The sequence below is a fragment of the Arabidopsis lyrata genome, assembly GCF_000004255.2.
Source record: "Arabidopsis lyrata subsp. lyrata unplaced genomic scaffold ARALYscaffold_3, whole genome shotgun sequence".
Taxonomy (NCBI): Eukaryota; Viridiplantae; Streptophyta; class Magnoliopsida; order Brassicales; family Brassicaceae; genus Arabidopsis; species Arabidopsis lyrata.
Window position 1 is genome coordinate 18,837,145 of NW_003302553.1, and position 13,931 is coordinate 18,851,075.

The 13,931-nt window shown below is 33.2% G+C and overlaps 3 protein-coding genes across 5 annotated transcripts; 2 read left to right on the forward strand and 1 right to left on the reverse strand.

The window, feature by feature from the left end:
* Nucleotides 1-2,791: 2,791 nt before the first annotated feature.
* LOC9319897 lies at nucleotides 2,792-3,423 on the forward strand. The gene has a single exon (XM_021030472.1). The coding sequence runs from the start codon at nucleotides 2,996-2,998 to the stop codon at nucleotides 3,227-3,229; it is 234 nt and encodes a 77-aa protein (XP_020886131.1). The 5' UTR covers nucleotides 2,792-2,995; the 3' UTR covers nucleotides 3,230-3,423.
* Nucleotides 3,424-5,910: 2,487 nt separating this feature from the next.
* LOC9319898 (probable protein S-acyltransferase 23) lies at nucleotides 5,911-10,072 on the forward strand. Of its 2 annotated transcripts, none has more exons than XM_002883785.2 (13): nucleotides 5,911-6,352; nucleotides 6,427-6,585; nucleotides 6,769-6,881; nucleotides 6,983-7,062; nucleotides 7,359-7,522; nucleotides 8,099-8,237; nucleotides 8,329-8,428; nucleotides 8,645-8,702; nucleotides 8,941-9,015; nucleotides 9,094-9,192; nucleotides 9,334-9,412; nucleotides 9,490-9,638; nucleotides 9,727-10,072. In XM_002883785.2, exons 1-13 carry the CDS (start codon nucleotides 6,116-6,118, stop codon nucleotides 9,901-9,903), a joined length of 1,629 nt encoding a protein of 542 aa, XP_002883831.2. In that variant the 5' UTR covers nucleotides 5,911-6,115; the 3' UTR covers nucleotides 9,904-10,072. The 2 variants fall into 2 exon arrangements, with proteins under 2 accessions (XP_002883831.2, XP_020887293.1); XM_021031634.1 differs by having other exon boundaries at nucleotides 5,914-6,352; nucleotides 6,427-6,567.
* A 311-nt stretch (nucleotides 10,073-10,383) lies between these two features.
* Nucleotides 10,384-13,450, reverse strand: LOC9319899 (proline iminopeptidase). 2 transcript variants are annotated; one of them, XM_002885865.2, is made up of 11 exons: nucleotides 13,272-13,450; nucleotides 12,764-12,969; nucleotides 12,497-12,595; nucleotides 12,298-12,408; nucleotides 12,141-12,203; nucleotides 11,852-11,945; nucleotides 11,576-11,673; nucleotides 11,304-11,405; nucleotides 11,076-11,189; nucleotides 10,785-10,859; nucleotides 10,384-10,693 (listed from the first exon to the last, which is right to left on the reverse strand). In XM_002885865.2, exons 1-11 carry the CDS (start codon nucleotides 13,363-13,365, stop codon nucleotides 10,601-10,603), a joined length of 1,149 nt encoding a protein of 382 aa, XP_002885911.1. In that variant the 5' UTR covers nucleotides 13,366-13,450; the 3' UTR covers nucleotides 10,384-10,600. The 2 variants fall into 2 exon arrangements, with proteins under 2 accessions (XP_002885911.1, XP_020887294.1); XM_021031635.1 differs by having other exon boundaries at nucleotides 12,764-12,972; nucleotides 13,272-13,447.
* Between the last annotated feature and the right edge of the window lie 481 nt (nucleotides 13,451-13,931).

Here is a 13,931-nt window from a genome sequence, read left to right on the forward strand (position 1 = left end):
AATACTAGTTCAGGAAACCTACCATCACTTTTGGTGAATAGAATAATCCTAAAATTAATTAGATTGCTAAATGTTTGATGGCCATAATGACTTGTCTTCATGTATTCTGATTGGAAAATGGGAACGACCTCGAACAATTTGGAGACGAGGAAAGTTGATTCTTCTAGCTTTCCGATGGCTCCAAAATCTTCCAATTCGGTGATCGGAAAGTCATTCATATGGTGTTATACTTCTGGTACTCTAGAGTTGTGATGTAAAAGGCTTTGATTTGTATCTTTTCTCATCTTTTTTACCAAAATAACCTGAAATGACTATGAATAGTTAAAAATGCCTTTAAACTTTATGAAAATGATAGTAAAAGTAGATAAAATAAATAAATTTTATCACTGTATCATCGCCACATTAGACTACTTACAATGGTGTGTTTAATTTTTTTTATTAAACTGTTGAATCATTACAATGGTTTGTTGAAAAAATAAAAAGGCTGATGTGGATTAATTGGTGTTGAATTCTTTCAACATGTTGAATCCTTAAAAGAGAATATTAACATGTACACGTGGCGCCTTTTAATTGGTAAAAAAAATTACTTTTGAATTAAAATATAAATTAATGTATTTGCTATTGTTTTATTGGCTGTTAAGGATTTTTGGTTTTTTCTTTCTACCAAAATATTTAAGATAAATTATCTTATAGTAAATAAATTACTTTTTTATTTTTATTTATATCAAAATTCATCATTTTTTATATTCTATAAATAGAGACTTATTTCATTTGGTTTGGAAAAAGAAAAAAAAAATCATTTTTTTGTGAAATTGATCCTAACAATAATCCATTTAACATCCAAAATACTTCTAATTACTCTTTTAAACGCACAATCCTATCCAATCCGAGTCCGAGTTTACTATTTGCACTTCGGACAATATTATCCAATCCGAGTCCCACTATTCATAATGAAAATCTATATGTTCTTCTTCTTTAATATTACTTTGATTATTTTTTTAAGAATTTAAAGGAAAAATTAAAAAATTATCAACTCTTAACTATTTTATTTCAATTGTTATTGGTATATAATCATAAAACAAAAATCAAAAATAAGAAAATAATATAAAATAAAAGAGTAGGGTAGAGTGTTGAATTTTATTAAACAAAACTACTGTAAAGGACTAAAGGTTAAAATTGAAATGAATGTTGAATTATTAGGTGGAAGAGAGAGAAGATGATGTGGATTGTGGAGTGTTAAAAGGTAAAAAAAAGGGTGTTGAATAAATCAACCATTGTACATAGTCTTATACGTAGCGTAAGATGTGGTGGGTCAGACGATGTGTTACTCCTCGAAACCCTTTTTCTATAAATTTAGACAAAATTGGCAAAGTAGACACTTTTAAGAACATTAATTTGAAGAATAGACACTTTTTACAAATAATTGGCACACTTTTATCTCTATTCCTCAAACAGAATTCTCTATTAGAGAGGCTTTACGTAATGACATAGTTACCATCTTTGTTGTTTTCTTCATATATTCTATTTTTTCTTTTTTTTTTTCATTTAAATCATTTTATTTTACTTTGTTAAAAATATTTCATAAATTTTTTAATCACAATAACATATTAATCTTTTTTTTTTTTTTGTGAATCTAAAATGTCCAAATTTGCTATATTTCGCAGATATATAACGTTTTATTTTACTTAATCTCAACTTGATGGTGTACGTGATAATGTTAAAAGTGGTATACATACGATAGTGTACGATAATAATGTAAAAGATAATGTATGATATTGATGTAAGAAGTGGTATATCAGGTATGACGGTGTACAAAGTGGTGTACAAACGATAATCTATAGTGGTGTACCAACACATCGTGTACCGTCTACTTTCACACATATTGTACACTACGTTTATAATAGAGAGAACTATTTTCGTCGGTGTACTTGATGGTCTATGAGATAGTGTATAAGCATCAATATACGAAATGATCAGGTGTACAAACGTTAGTATACAAAACGATGTTTAAAGGATACAAGATTGGTATACGACATGTACAAATCTTGGTGTACACTACGAGAGAATATATATACCATCACTTCTCTTTAATGGTGTACATCACACTTGTCTACCATCATGTTCAATTTGGTAATGTACACCATCATGTACACTGACGAAAATAGTTTTCTCTTTTTGAAGAATAAAAAAAACTTTAAAAGAACACGAGTTTACAAAAAAAAAGAAAAGAAAAAAGAAAAATAAAATAAAAATGTATCTACATATATATATATATATATATATATATATCTCTATTAAACAAGGTTAATTTGGTCTTTGATATGTTATTTTGTCTTTTAGTCTATTACATACTACTCTATTTTACAAAAAGCAAAAAGTGTCTATTTCACAAAATATTTTTAAAAAGTGTCTATTCTTCTAATTTCTTTTCAAAAGGTGTCTACTTAGCAAACAAACCAATTTAGACAAAATTGGCAAAGTAGGCACCATAAATTTAATCGTTATGTGGAGTCGAGATGAACTATACATCACATGTGGTATGTGTAAGGTTAATAATTTTCATCGTTTAACTATAGGGATGAGATGAATATAATTGAATATTTGAATATAACGTTTAAAAAGAGTATATATATCTTTGTGAATATACGTGCGCGAATAAATATTCTTTTTTTTTTCTTATAAAGATTTCAAAGACGGTGGCGCCCATAGGTATTGCGTGTGTAACGCTTACCTTACATAGTTTTGACACAAGCTAGAATTGTTAAACCACATGCCATCATTTTCAATTCTTTATATATCTCCTGCCTAATCAATCTAGCGGCTCCCACAGAAAATTACTCTCCTCCATACCAATCTTTGTTTATTTTTTGCATGTCTATCTGTCACACAACAATTGTTTATGTATATATATTGACGCATACATTCACTCTCCAAATTAATCATAAGCTTATCTAGTTCTTGATTGTTCAAACTTCAAAGATCTTTTGATCCATCAATGGCACCATCCGCTGCAATGCTCATACTCTCACATCCTCTAATTAGCCACAAAACGATGAATCAGTCTCCATCGTCGCCAGCTGTTAAGTCAACACGTGTCTTTGATTTTCTTTTGCCTTGGAAGGCATCAGACGGTGAGGATCGTTCCGCGGTTGGTCTTGGCCGGCTATTTGGCGATCCGGCTACTATCGAGAAGCGCTTCCAAGAAGCTCTTGAACTTAGCTGCTGGTAATTTATTTGAACAATGTCTTTTTTTTTTTTTTGGGCAAAGTATAATGTATTGTGTTTGGGTTTATTACTTGTTGTTTCGTTTTCATGTAAAAAAGCCTTGTCTTGGAAATGAAAGTTATGTAAAGTCAAAAATTGATTAGGTATAATTAAATGTATTCTGCTTTAATTTAAGTTAAATGTATATGTATATATCCACTTTTAACTCTACAAAACTTCCATTTTCAAGACATTTAATCATACATAATCAACTTGAGATTCATGCATCATCAAAGTGGTTAAGGCTCCTTTAACAACTTTGTGAAGGCAACGAAGGCAACATATACACCAATAGGTGAGCAAAATAGAGCACGTGGAGGCAAATATCCGAACCCCCTTAAAGACAGATTCACCATTACTCCATTAGGTGATCAAAATCAAGAATGGAAAACAAAATTCAAAACCTAAAGAGAGTTAAAGACAGAATAATTGGTTTTAACACTTAAATTATACTTAAAACTTATATGTAATTTGGTTTTAAAACTTATATCCCTAGAACTCAAGTTGACTATTGATATTCTTCTCTAGATTTGAGGTTAAAATATATATATTGTATGCTATGTCTAATTTTACACTAAAATACTAAAACGAGAATTATTTTAAACAAAAAAAATAATCAAACTACATTAAATTTGAAACTGATGAAAAACTAATAACTAGTGAGCTCATGTTGTTGTTTCTAGGGAAATAACTGTTGTGCCATATTGGCCAATCAAGGGAAATATAAGATTGATACTTATAAGAGATAGTTAATGTGATAAAATATTTGTTCAAAATTTATAAGATCTAGTATTTGAAAACAAGTTTTTTTAAAAAAAAGTTTGAATCGGAGTTCTATTCAGTATTCACACTTGCATATGTTAAAAGATGACTCATGATAACTAATGATAGATTTTTATTTGTGATGTATATCTATTAATCTTGTATAAAAAAGTTGATACATTGAGCAAATTATCCTTTTTTTTTTTTTTTTTTGACATCTTTGGATCGACAAGACCCGATTCATACAATCCCTACTACGCGGGGTAACGCGACTTATTAGAGTCGAACTCCGATGGAGAAAGCGGAGTCAAGTGGACTTAACCACTTGACTAAAGGCACATCCCCAACAAATTATCCTTATTATAAACTGTAACTACTAAAGTTTATGTCGTAATATTTTAAGATCAAATTGAATAAAATATATCATAGTTTACAAGTGAAATGAAGAAATTTGTATACCTTGTGTTGTTGAAATAAATCTAGTTTTGTTTGTAATTAATTATAGCTCGTGTAGTTTTGACTAGACATGACCAAAAGCTAACTGTAACCGTATTTTGGACCGTAACCGGACCGTTTCTCAACCGTAACCGGACCGTAACCAGACCGTAACCGTATAAAACGGTTAAAAACCGTAACCAGTAACCGTCAAAATAGATTAGTTACGGTTAAAAAATATACTAACCGTAACCGTTAATTAACCGTAAACGTGTCAAACCCGTTAGTTAACTGTACGGGTACGGTTAACCGTACTATTAACCGCATAATTAAAACTTTAAAAATATAATTGTAGCTGCGTATAATGCAAAAACAAATATCGAATGTTCAGATAAAGATTTTCAAAAAAAGTAAATAATACCGCACATTAAAAAATCTACGTCAGGAAAAATGGTTTTTTTTCTCAAACAAATATATTCTAATGCTATATTGCTAAAAATGAAGAAAATTTGGTTTATAACATATTTTTCCATCTTATTAAAAGTAGTATAAAAAGTTAGTTAACTCGTAAGATTTTACCTCTGATATTAAAAGTATCGTAATTATCAGATAACCACAGTGGCGGAGATAGGGTTATAGCATGGGGGTCAATTGACACCCATGGATTTTTTAAACCTAGCTAAATTTTGATTGGTAATTGTAAATTGACCCCATTACAAAATAAAAATTGACCCCCATCAAATTTTAATTTAAGAGCAAACTACTAAATATATATCTATATATATATACTAAAAAAATGTTATATTAATTTATACTAAATATTAAGCTAAGAGTTAAACTTTACAAATAAATATACAAATAAATCTAAAATAAAAACATGAATGAATTCAACTTCAACCTAATAACTATATCTCTCGTTACTTTAGGATTTTTCCTATTTTCTTCTTTTTATAATCACCATTATCCATTGAAAATCACTTTAAAATAACATTAAGGTAAAACTTTATATATATTTTAATTTGAACTAAAATGTTTTGATGATTTTGCTCGTATATTAAGAAAAATTTCATCTTTTGATTTATTGACTTTTAAAACTATTATTGATTTTTTTTCTATGAATATTGTGAAAACGACTTCGTATAATCGTCTCGTTGATATCATTTCAATGATTGTTTAGTTTTTCAATTGAAAATATAAGCTAAATTGTGGCAAACGAGACAATAATAAATCGATTACAATATATAGTATAGTTGTGATGATATTTTTATTTTTTTCTAATAAAGTTGATATAATTTTGTATATCCAAAAAAAAATTTGACCCCTATAAACAATTTTTCTGGCTCCGCCACTGGATAACCATAATCGTATTTAACCGTAACCGTTGTAACCATAACCGTATTTAACCGTAACTATTTTAACCGTATATATAGAGGTTAAAGTTACTATTAAAAAAAATTTATAACCGTAACCGGTGGTTAATCGACCGTAACCGTAATAACCGTAACCGTAGTCATGCCTAGACCATGTTAAAGTCTAGTCTTTGCCAAGACCCAAGATCCAAGATCCGAGATATACCCACTCTGGATCCGACCTATTTATTCATCTCTTTCTTAAGCCGTCACATTTCAATTTCAATTCAGATCGTTGAACAATAATGGACTCGTCGGAGATCGAAGTAGTGCCTCTGGATTCCAACTCTCACCAAAACCCTAACGATTCACCAACCATCACCGACGTCTTCTCCGCCTCTGCTTATGGCGATCTCCACCAACTTAAGCATTTCGTCGAACATAATGGCTCTTCAGTTTCTCTTCCCGACGATAATGGCTACTACGCTCTTCAATGGGCAGCACTCAACAATTCCCTCCACGTTGCTCAATATATCATCGAGGTACCAATTTCTCGATAACTTAGGTCTGTGATAGTTTCGGTGTAGTGATGGATTTGGATGTGACATATCTGCAGCATGGTGGTGATGTTAATTCAGCTGATAATATACAACAGACACCATTGCATTGGGCAGCTGTTAAAGGCTCCATTGATGTTGCTGACCTTTTACTGCAAAATGGAGCTCGTATTGAAGCTGTTGATGTCAATGGGTTCAGGGTATATCTTCTTTCTGTGGTAATTTCATGTGTTTTTTTTTTTTTTTCTGCTAAAGAAGTGTGAAAATGATCAGAAGTTTTATGTTTTGGGTTTGGCTAGTTTTCTTTAGTTAGCTAGTATTTCAGGATTAGTAGCTATAGAAGTTTGGTCATAGGCTTGAGATAAGCTTTCGTTTATCTTACGACATGTTTTGTTGTGCAGGCAGTTCATGTTGCTTCTCAATATGGACAGACAGCATTCTTGAATCATATTATTGTGGACTATGCAGCTGATTATAACGCACTGGATAATGAAGGGAGGAGTCCACTACATTGGTATGACTACTGAAGATATTAATGGTTCCATACAGTGTGTGTTGACAATTTGCGGAGAACTACTTTGAACTGTATATTTTTTCCTTGTTTGTATGACTCAGGGCTGCTTACAATGGATTCACAGAAACAGTTCGATTACTTCTCTTCCGGGATGCATGTCAAAATAGACAAGATAACACAGGCAAAACGGAAACTCTTAATACTTTCTTTTAACTCTATCTACTCGTCTGCTCTAGAATTAATAAAGAATGGCTTGCAAAGGAATTTTTTCTGTACCTTATGACGTGTAAAGATAAGTGCAAAAACGGATAAGATTTTCTGCACTCCAATCTTTGAGTGTTTATTTATGGAGGGATTGTTATAGCATTCCAGACTGTTTTTGACTTGCGAAAAGTGTAGAATGCTGATACCCTGATGTATATTTTACTTTATTTTCTTAGATATAAAATTCTTACGTTAGTCACTTTACTTCGTCAGGTTGCACTCCTTTGCACTGGGCTGTAATTAAGGAAAATGTTGAGGCTTGTACACTGTTAGTTCATGCTGGAACTAAAGAGGAACTGATATTGGAAGATAACACTGGATCCACTCCACTTAAGCTTGCATCTGATAAAGGTCACAGGCAGCTCGCTCTTTTCCTTGTACGTAATGTTTAGTGTTGCTTGCTATCCTTCTAACATCCGTAAAAGGAACACATCTTGATTATTCAGAATAAGCTTTTTGAAATTTGATTTGTGAACCCCGCATTTGGTTGCTGGTTTACTCCTGTTTACAAAATGTTTCCAGCAAAATACCCTTTTAAATTTCTGTAATATTGTATACAAAAATATGAAAAAACAATAGCATTGAACATATGAAAGTCTGATGTACATATGGTTATAAGTGTACAGTTATTATATCAGTCTTAAACGAAAAAAAGAAGGCAGCGTTGGTATATATATATTTTCTTATGCAGTTCTAACTCAGATTTTCTTTTTACTATACTTAACTGAATTGGCTCTGATTCTCAGATATAGTAAAACATCATTGTGGTAGAAAACTTGTTTCTACTGTCTGTTATAGGTTCACAGTAGATTTTAGAGTTCACAGTATTAGAGATGACTTGTTAAATGGTGGTACAGTTTGTTCAATGTTTTTTTTTTCGTTTTTTTTTCCTTAAAGTTGTTATCATTTGATCTGATGTGCTTTCTGAGAATCCGGTTTTTGATATATTTCAGTCGAAGGCAATGCGAACTCATAATAATAGTTTTTTGGACAAGATCTTTTGTGGAAAATTGGGAGAGACTAGCTATGCTCCTATGTTGTTCAGCTTAATAGTCATTCTTATGGTCCTCTTCATCACATCCATTGTTTCAGGTAATAACCCATACAGCAAAGTAGTGTGTGTGTTGATGTTCTTACTAATGGAATATACTCTTTCGTCCTGACATTTTGCATTTATGTGTAGCTTCTAATCTCCCAAAGATAACTGCTATGGTTGGTCTATGGGCGTGTTTCGGTCTTTCATGTGGTGTTTACGCACTGATAGCTTTCTATCGTGTTACCAGGTATCCTTTTTAGTCATCTTCACTTTATCTGAATTTTTTGTGCATATTTTAGTTTGATGTACTTATTTAATGAGTCGCGAGAAATAATATTACTTCCTTCATTAAGAAATGAGAGGTAGACATGTGAGGCTGTAACTAGTACTTTGTAGTGACTCTGAGAGAGTTGAATACGGTGTAATGGTCTTGGAGTGATTAATTAGTCTCTGTTTTGTACAGAAAAGATCCCGGGTACGTTAAAAGAACTGGTGAAGTTAACAGCCAACATACTGCCAACGTAAGTTGAATTTTCTTCCCATGTTTCCATGTTAAGAGAAATGTGAACATTCAGAGTAAACTTTTGATCTAAATTTGGTTTATGCATACATATACCAAATCAATATGCAGTTGTTAATTGTTTAAGCTTTTTGTCCTAAACATGCTGTACTATGCCTGAATATAAGTAGACACCAATTGTAGATTGATCGAACAGTAATAAGGTGTTAATTCCGAAAGGTTTCTTCTGATGGTTTCAGGACCCTTTGATTGATATCAATTTCAAAAACCCCTCATGGAAAGGAAACTGGTCCCAACTCTGCCCTACTTGCAAGGTTTTCCTAAGCCGTTTTTTTTTAAGGGAAAACAACATGTTCTTTATTTTCTGACTACAATTATCACATTTTCTTCAGATAATTAGACCGGTGCGATCTAAGCACTGTCCCACCTGTAAGCGCTGCGTTGAGCAGTTTGACCATCACTGCCCTTGGATTTCCAACTGTGTCGGTAAAGTAAGAGTTCTTTGCATGGCGAAGCTCTCTCCCTTGTTGTTCTGGAAATTAATTGGCGAGGATATAATAATGACATGAATCACCCTCTTATGCATATTTTTATCGGGGAACGGTATCTTTATACAATTACTCATCTCGCAGAAAAATAAACGCGACTTTTTAGTCTTTGTGATCATGGGAGCTTTAACATCATTCGTTGGTGGCACAACTGCTGTTCAAAGTATGTGACTGAAACAACTCCCCCTCGCAATCCTGCCATTAGATTTTGCTACTCTAAAGCATCTGTTTTTGCTACAGGATTATGGAGAGGTATCCCACAGATACACCACAGAGAATCATGGATTAAACATATAGTCATTGAACACCCCGATGCTGCTGTGTTTCTGTTTTTCGACTTACTCATTTTCATTGCGACAATGACGTTGACAATCTCACAATCTTATATGGTCAGGAAATCTTTTAGCTAAAATAAAGAATTGGCTCTCCCTCCCCCCTTGCAAATGATTTGATAATAGTTATTCTTGTCTGATGCAGATAGCTCGGAATATTACAACCAACGAATTATGGAACGCAAAAAGATTCAGTTATTTGCGGGGACCTGATGGAAGATTCTACAACCCATATAACCACGGCTGGCGAAGAAACTGCACCGATTTTTTGCTTCATGGCTACACCAGGGACGACGAGGTTGTCCCGTCTTCAATTCTCTGAATTTACATCTCCTCATCTCATTGTTACATGCACAAACCTTCTGATTCAGTGTAATATGTATATAGATATCTCCTATGTTGCAAAGTGGGTTCAAGTTTCTTCTCCTTTACTTGACACACGTCTTACACTGTAATTTTTTCCTTTATATCACTCACCAGTTTTACCATAATGCTAATCAACCCCCATAGTCTCCAATCCCTCGATGAAAAATGATTTTTAAATGTCCAATGTTCCAACGACAAGTAAAAGATTTTTATTTGACTCATCAATGGGTCATAGGCTTTAACCGGATCACTGGTTTTTGTTGGGGGTTTCTGCATTTAAACGGGTCAAAAGGTCACAGTTTTAAGGTATAACCAGACCGGATTAGTTTCCGAGTCACAATATGCCCAGTCCAACCAACCAGATTGGTCAGTATTTCAAAACAATGCAGCTCTATCACTTAGTTAGAATCCCATTCATTGGTTACATTAGTGCTTATAGTCCGGGTTTCAAAACACTGCAGCAATGGCATTGTCTTTTTCTTTTGGGTATAAAACGTCTATGGAAATAACATTCTGGTTCGCATTAACAAAAAACTCTGTGAATGCGCATGCATACGTGAATGTGATGTTTATCTTGTAGTAACAAACTTGAAAATATGAACATAGGTCCCGAAGAAATGAACAAATGAGCAGCTTTCTTTCCATCAAATACTTTATCTCATAAGTGCTTTCATCTTTTCATTGGCAACCACGAGTTCCGCTGCTATTCCTGGCTCATTTGCCGAGTGCCCAGCATCATAAACAATCTACAGACCGTTGGTCGCGTTACGTTACGAGAAGCAGTAAAACAGAAATAGAAAAAGACCTTGCAGAAAACTTGGAAAAGACTTTACTTACCTTGAGTTCTGCCTCTGGCCATGCTTTGTGCAGATCCCAAGCAGACATCATAGGACAACATACGTCATACCTTCCCTGTTCATTTTAATAATCCAGACCCAGTCTCAATCCCATAATATATAATGTATATAGCCAAATCAATGTTGTGTTTTACAACGTGAGAAATCTAAGGCCGATGATTTTTTTTGTTGCCTGTGTTTCTATATCCTATTGTTTACACAACTCGGCTTCATTGGATCAATCTCCAAACAAATGGAATCCACAATTCCAGTTCTTATATGAAGGATGTACCTGAACAATGGTGGTCTTGATATGTCGTATTTTATCAACATTGTCTAGCAAGTATGAATCCGATGGAAAGAAACCTTTGTTAACAAAGTAGTGATTTTCAATCCTTGCAAACGCCTGCAACACAAAGCCAAGGGTTGTTAAGAAATCAGTTTAAAGATCATGTATGAGCATATTATATAGCAACAGGTCACCGAATCCAGATAGAACCGGAATATCCCTCAAACTAACCAAAGAAAATTTATCATCCTCTGCCTTTTGAACGTTTTCAAGATTTGGACGAAGATAAGCAGTCATCATTTCCCATTTAGTCCAAGCTCTTGCAGCTGCATACTACAAGATCATAATAATGCAATAATTACTATTGTAGACAGACACGGACATTTATTAGTCCAAACTCTTTCGGCTATAAACTAAAAGATGAAAGTTCAATTGCTGTAATTGTCAAAAAGAACGATGATCAATGCATTTTATCATGTAATAGTGATTAGATCTCAACGTACTTGAGTTTCCAGATCATCAGAATTCAATCTTTTGTGATATGCATCCACAAGGCTACCTCTCTCGTTTTCTGGAATAAGATCTCTGAACTCCTCCCAAGCTTTAAAAAAACAGAAACAAACACTTATGAAGAAGACAAATATGGAATCTACTGCACTTAAAACTCTAGTACCAAGATCAATAAGCTCAACTAGAGATGTAATCAATTCAAATCACAGAAGACTGCAATATAATGAAACTCAATAATTCCAACACAGGGATACAAGAAAAAGAATTACCATCAGGGTATATAGCAGCAGCACCACCCTCGTAAAACCAATCAATCTCCTTTTTACGCAACAAAAAGATCCCTCTAAGGACTAAACCAGTAACCTTGCACCAAGAAAGTTAAAATATGTGAAATTATGGATTAAGAAACAAAAGAAAACTACCTAATAGATCATCTTCCAATCAATCAAATCCCTAAACCACCCCTGTTATTCTTCTTGCAACCTCGATTATGCAATTAGATTCCTAACAAAGTATCAATTTTCTCAGATCTAAGAACGTAAAAATCAAGATTTGCACCTTGTCAGGGTGAGACTGGCTGTACGCAAGTGCTAGAGTGCTTCCCCATGATCCACCAAAAACCTGAGCAAACAGAGGGAAAAAAATGTTCACGCACTTACGCATATTTCCATCTCAACAACATCAAGAACAATATATATGGAAGAAACTTTCTCACCAGCCATTCCGGTATTTTCAAATGTTCTCTTAGTTTTTCAATATCATTTACAAGGTCCCATGTGGTGTTTTCCTCCAAGCAAGCATGTGGTGTACTCTTTCCTGCACCTCTCTAGAAGAAAACAAGACAAGAAAAAGTTAAAGAGGAATATACAAGTTGGATAAATGTAATGTAGTGTCCACGAAATTCAGAGACCGACCTGGTCAAACAGAATAATGCGATAAAACTCAGGATCGAAGACTCTCCTATTACCAGGAGCTGTCCCTCCTCCCGGCCCTCCGTGAAGAAAAACAACTGGCTGCAATATGTTAGTTCCCAAGATACAATGGAAAAGTTAGAAACTTGAAGACATATAAGACCAAAGTTATAACTCCAACACATTTGATTTCATCATCATATCCAAAAAATAACTGATTGATACATTCAATTTTCACAGTGATATGATAACAATGATGGCTTTACGTACGTGTCCATCGGGTTTTCCTGATTGCTCCCAGTAGAGTGTGTGAACATCTGAAACCTTTAAATTTCCAGTGCTATATGGCTCAATAGGAGCATAAAGATTTCTCTTGTTCACCAACGTTTCTGCTTCAGGTTCCATTAAATCACTCTTCAACACCTCACTCATACCGCAACTAACGGAAATCGCGCGTAATTTAATCTTTCGTTGCCCTACTAAATATCAAACAAAGCTCAATTCATATGATGATGATTACTAACTAACAAATGGTTTTGAGTTTCAAGTTTAAAACTTTAAAAAAATTAACTTGAAAACTCCAAAACCCCCAAAATTCAAGATATATATCCTCAAGGCAAAAAATTGTAAGATTAGATAAATACTGAAGTAAAAAAAAAATAAAAAAAAATTCACAGAAACCCTAGGAGCTATGATTAAGGATCATGAGAATGATTAGTAGTGGACATGTGACAACAAAATTCTTATAAGATCGTAGCAGAGAGAGATAGAGTGAGACCTGAGAATGAAGGATTGAGATTGTTATGGTTTGGTGGAAAGAATCGAACACAGAAGCAAGGGGCCAAAGAGGATGATGCAAGAACCAATTTCATAGTATTTGACCCGTTTTAACATTTTCTCCATAATAAAACACACACGGGTCGGATCCTTAATGATACCAATCGGGTTGAGATTTTTTTACCAACGTTAATCCTTATTTTAACATTACTAATCGGGTGAAATATAAACTCGGTTTCAATATTGCTTGCTTAAATCTACTACTGTAGGACGAAAAAAAAAAAAAAACATACTGTACTACTTATTAGTTTCATCATATGATCGAGTAAACATTCTCTACTACCAACACGTTTAGAGGATAAATTAATCATAAGATCAGAATACTAAATTGCAACATCAATATTGAAACATAATGTATTACTCTTTCCTTTTCAAAATATAATACATTGTAGTTAAAACACAGAGAGTAAGAAATATCCACTTTTAAAAAGTTCAACCAATCGTGAATGAGACTGCATAATAGAAATAATAAAAAAATATTAAATTAATATATAATTTGCATAAAAACTTGAAAACATCTTACATTTTGAAACAAAAATAATACCATAAAACGTCTTACATTTTGAAACGGAAGGAGTAATATACTAGGTGAGGTGAAGAT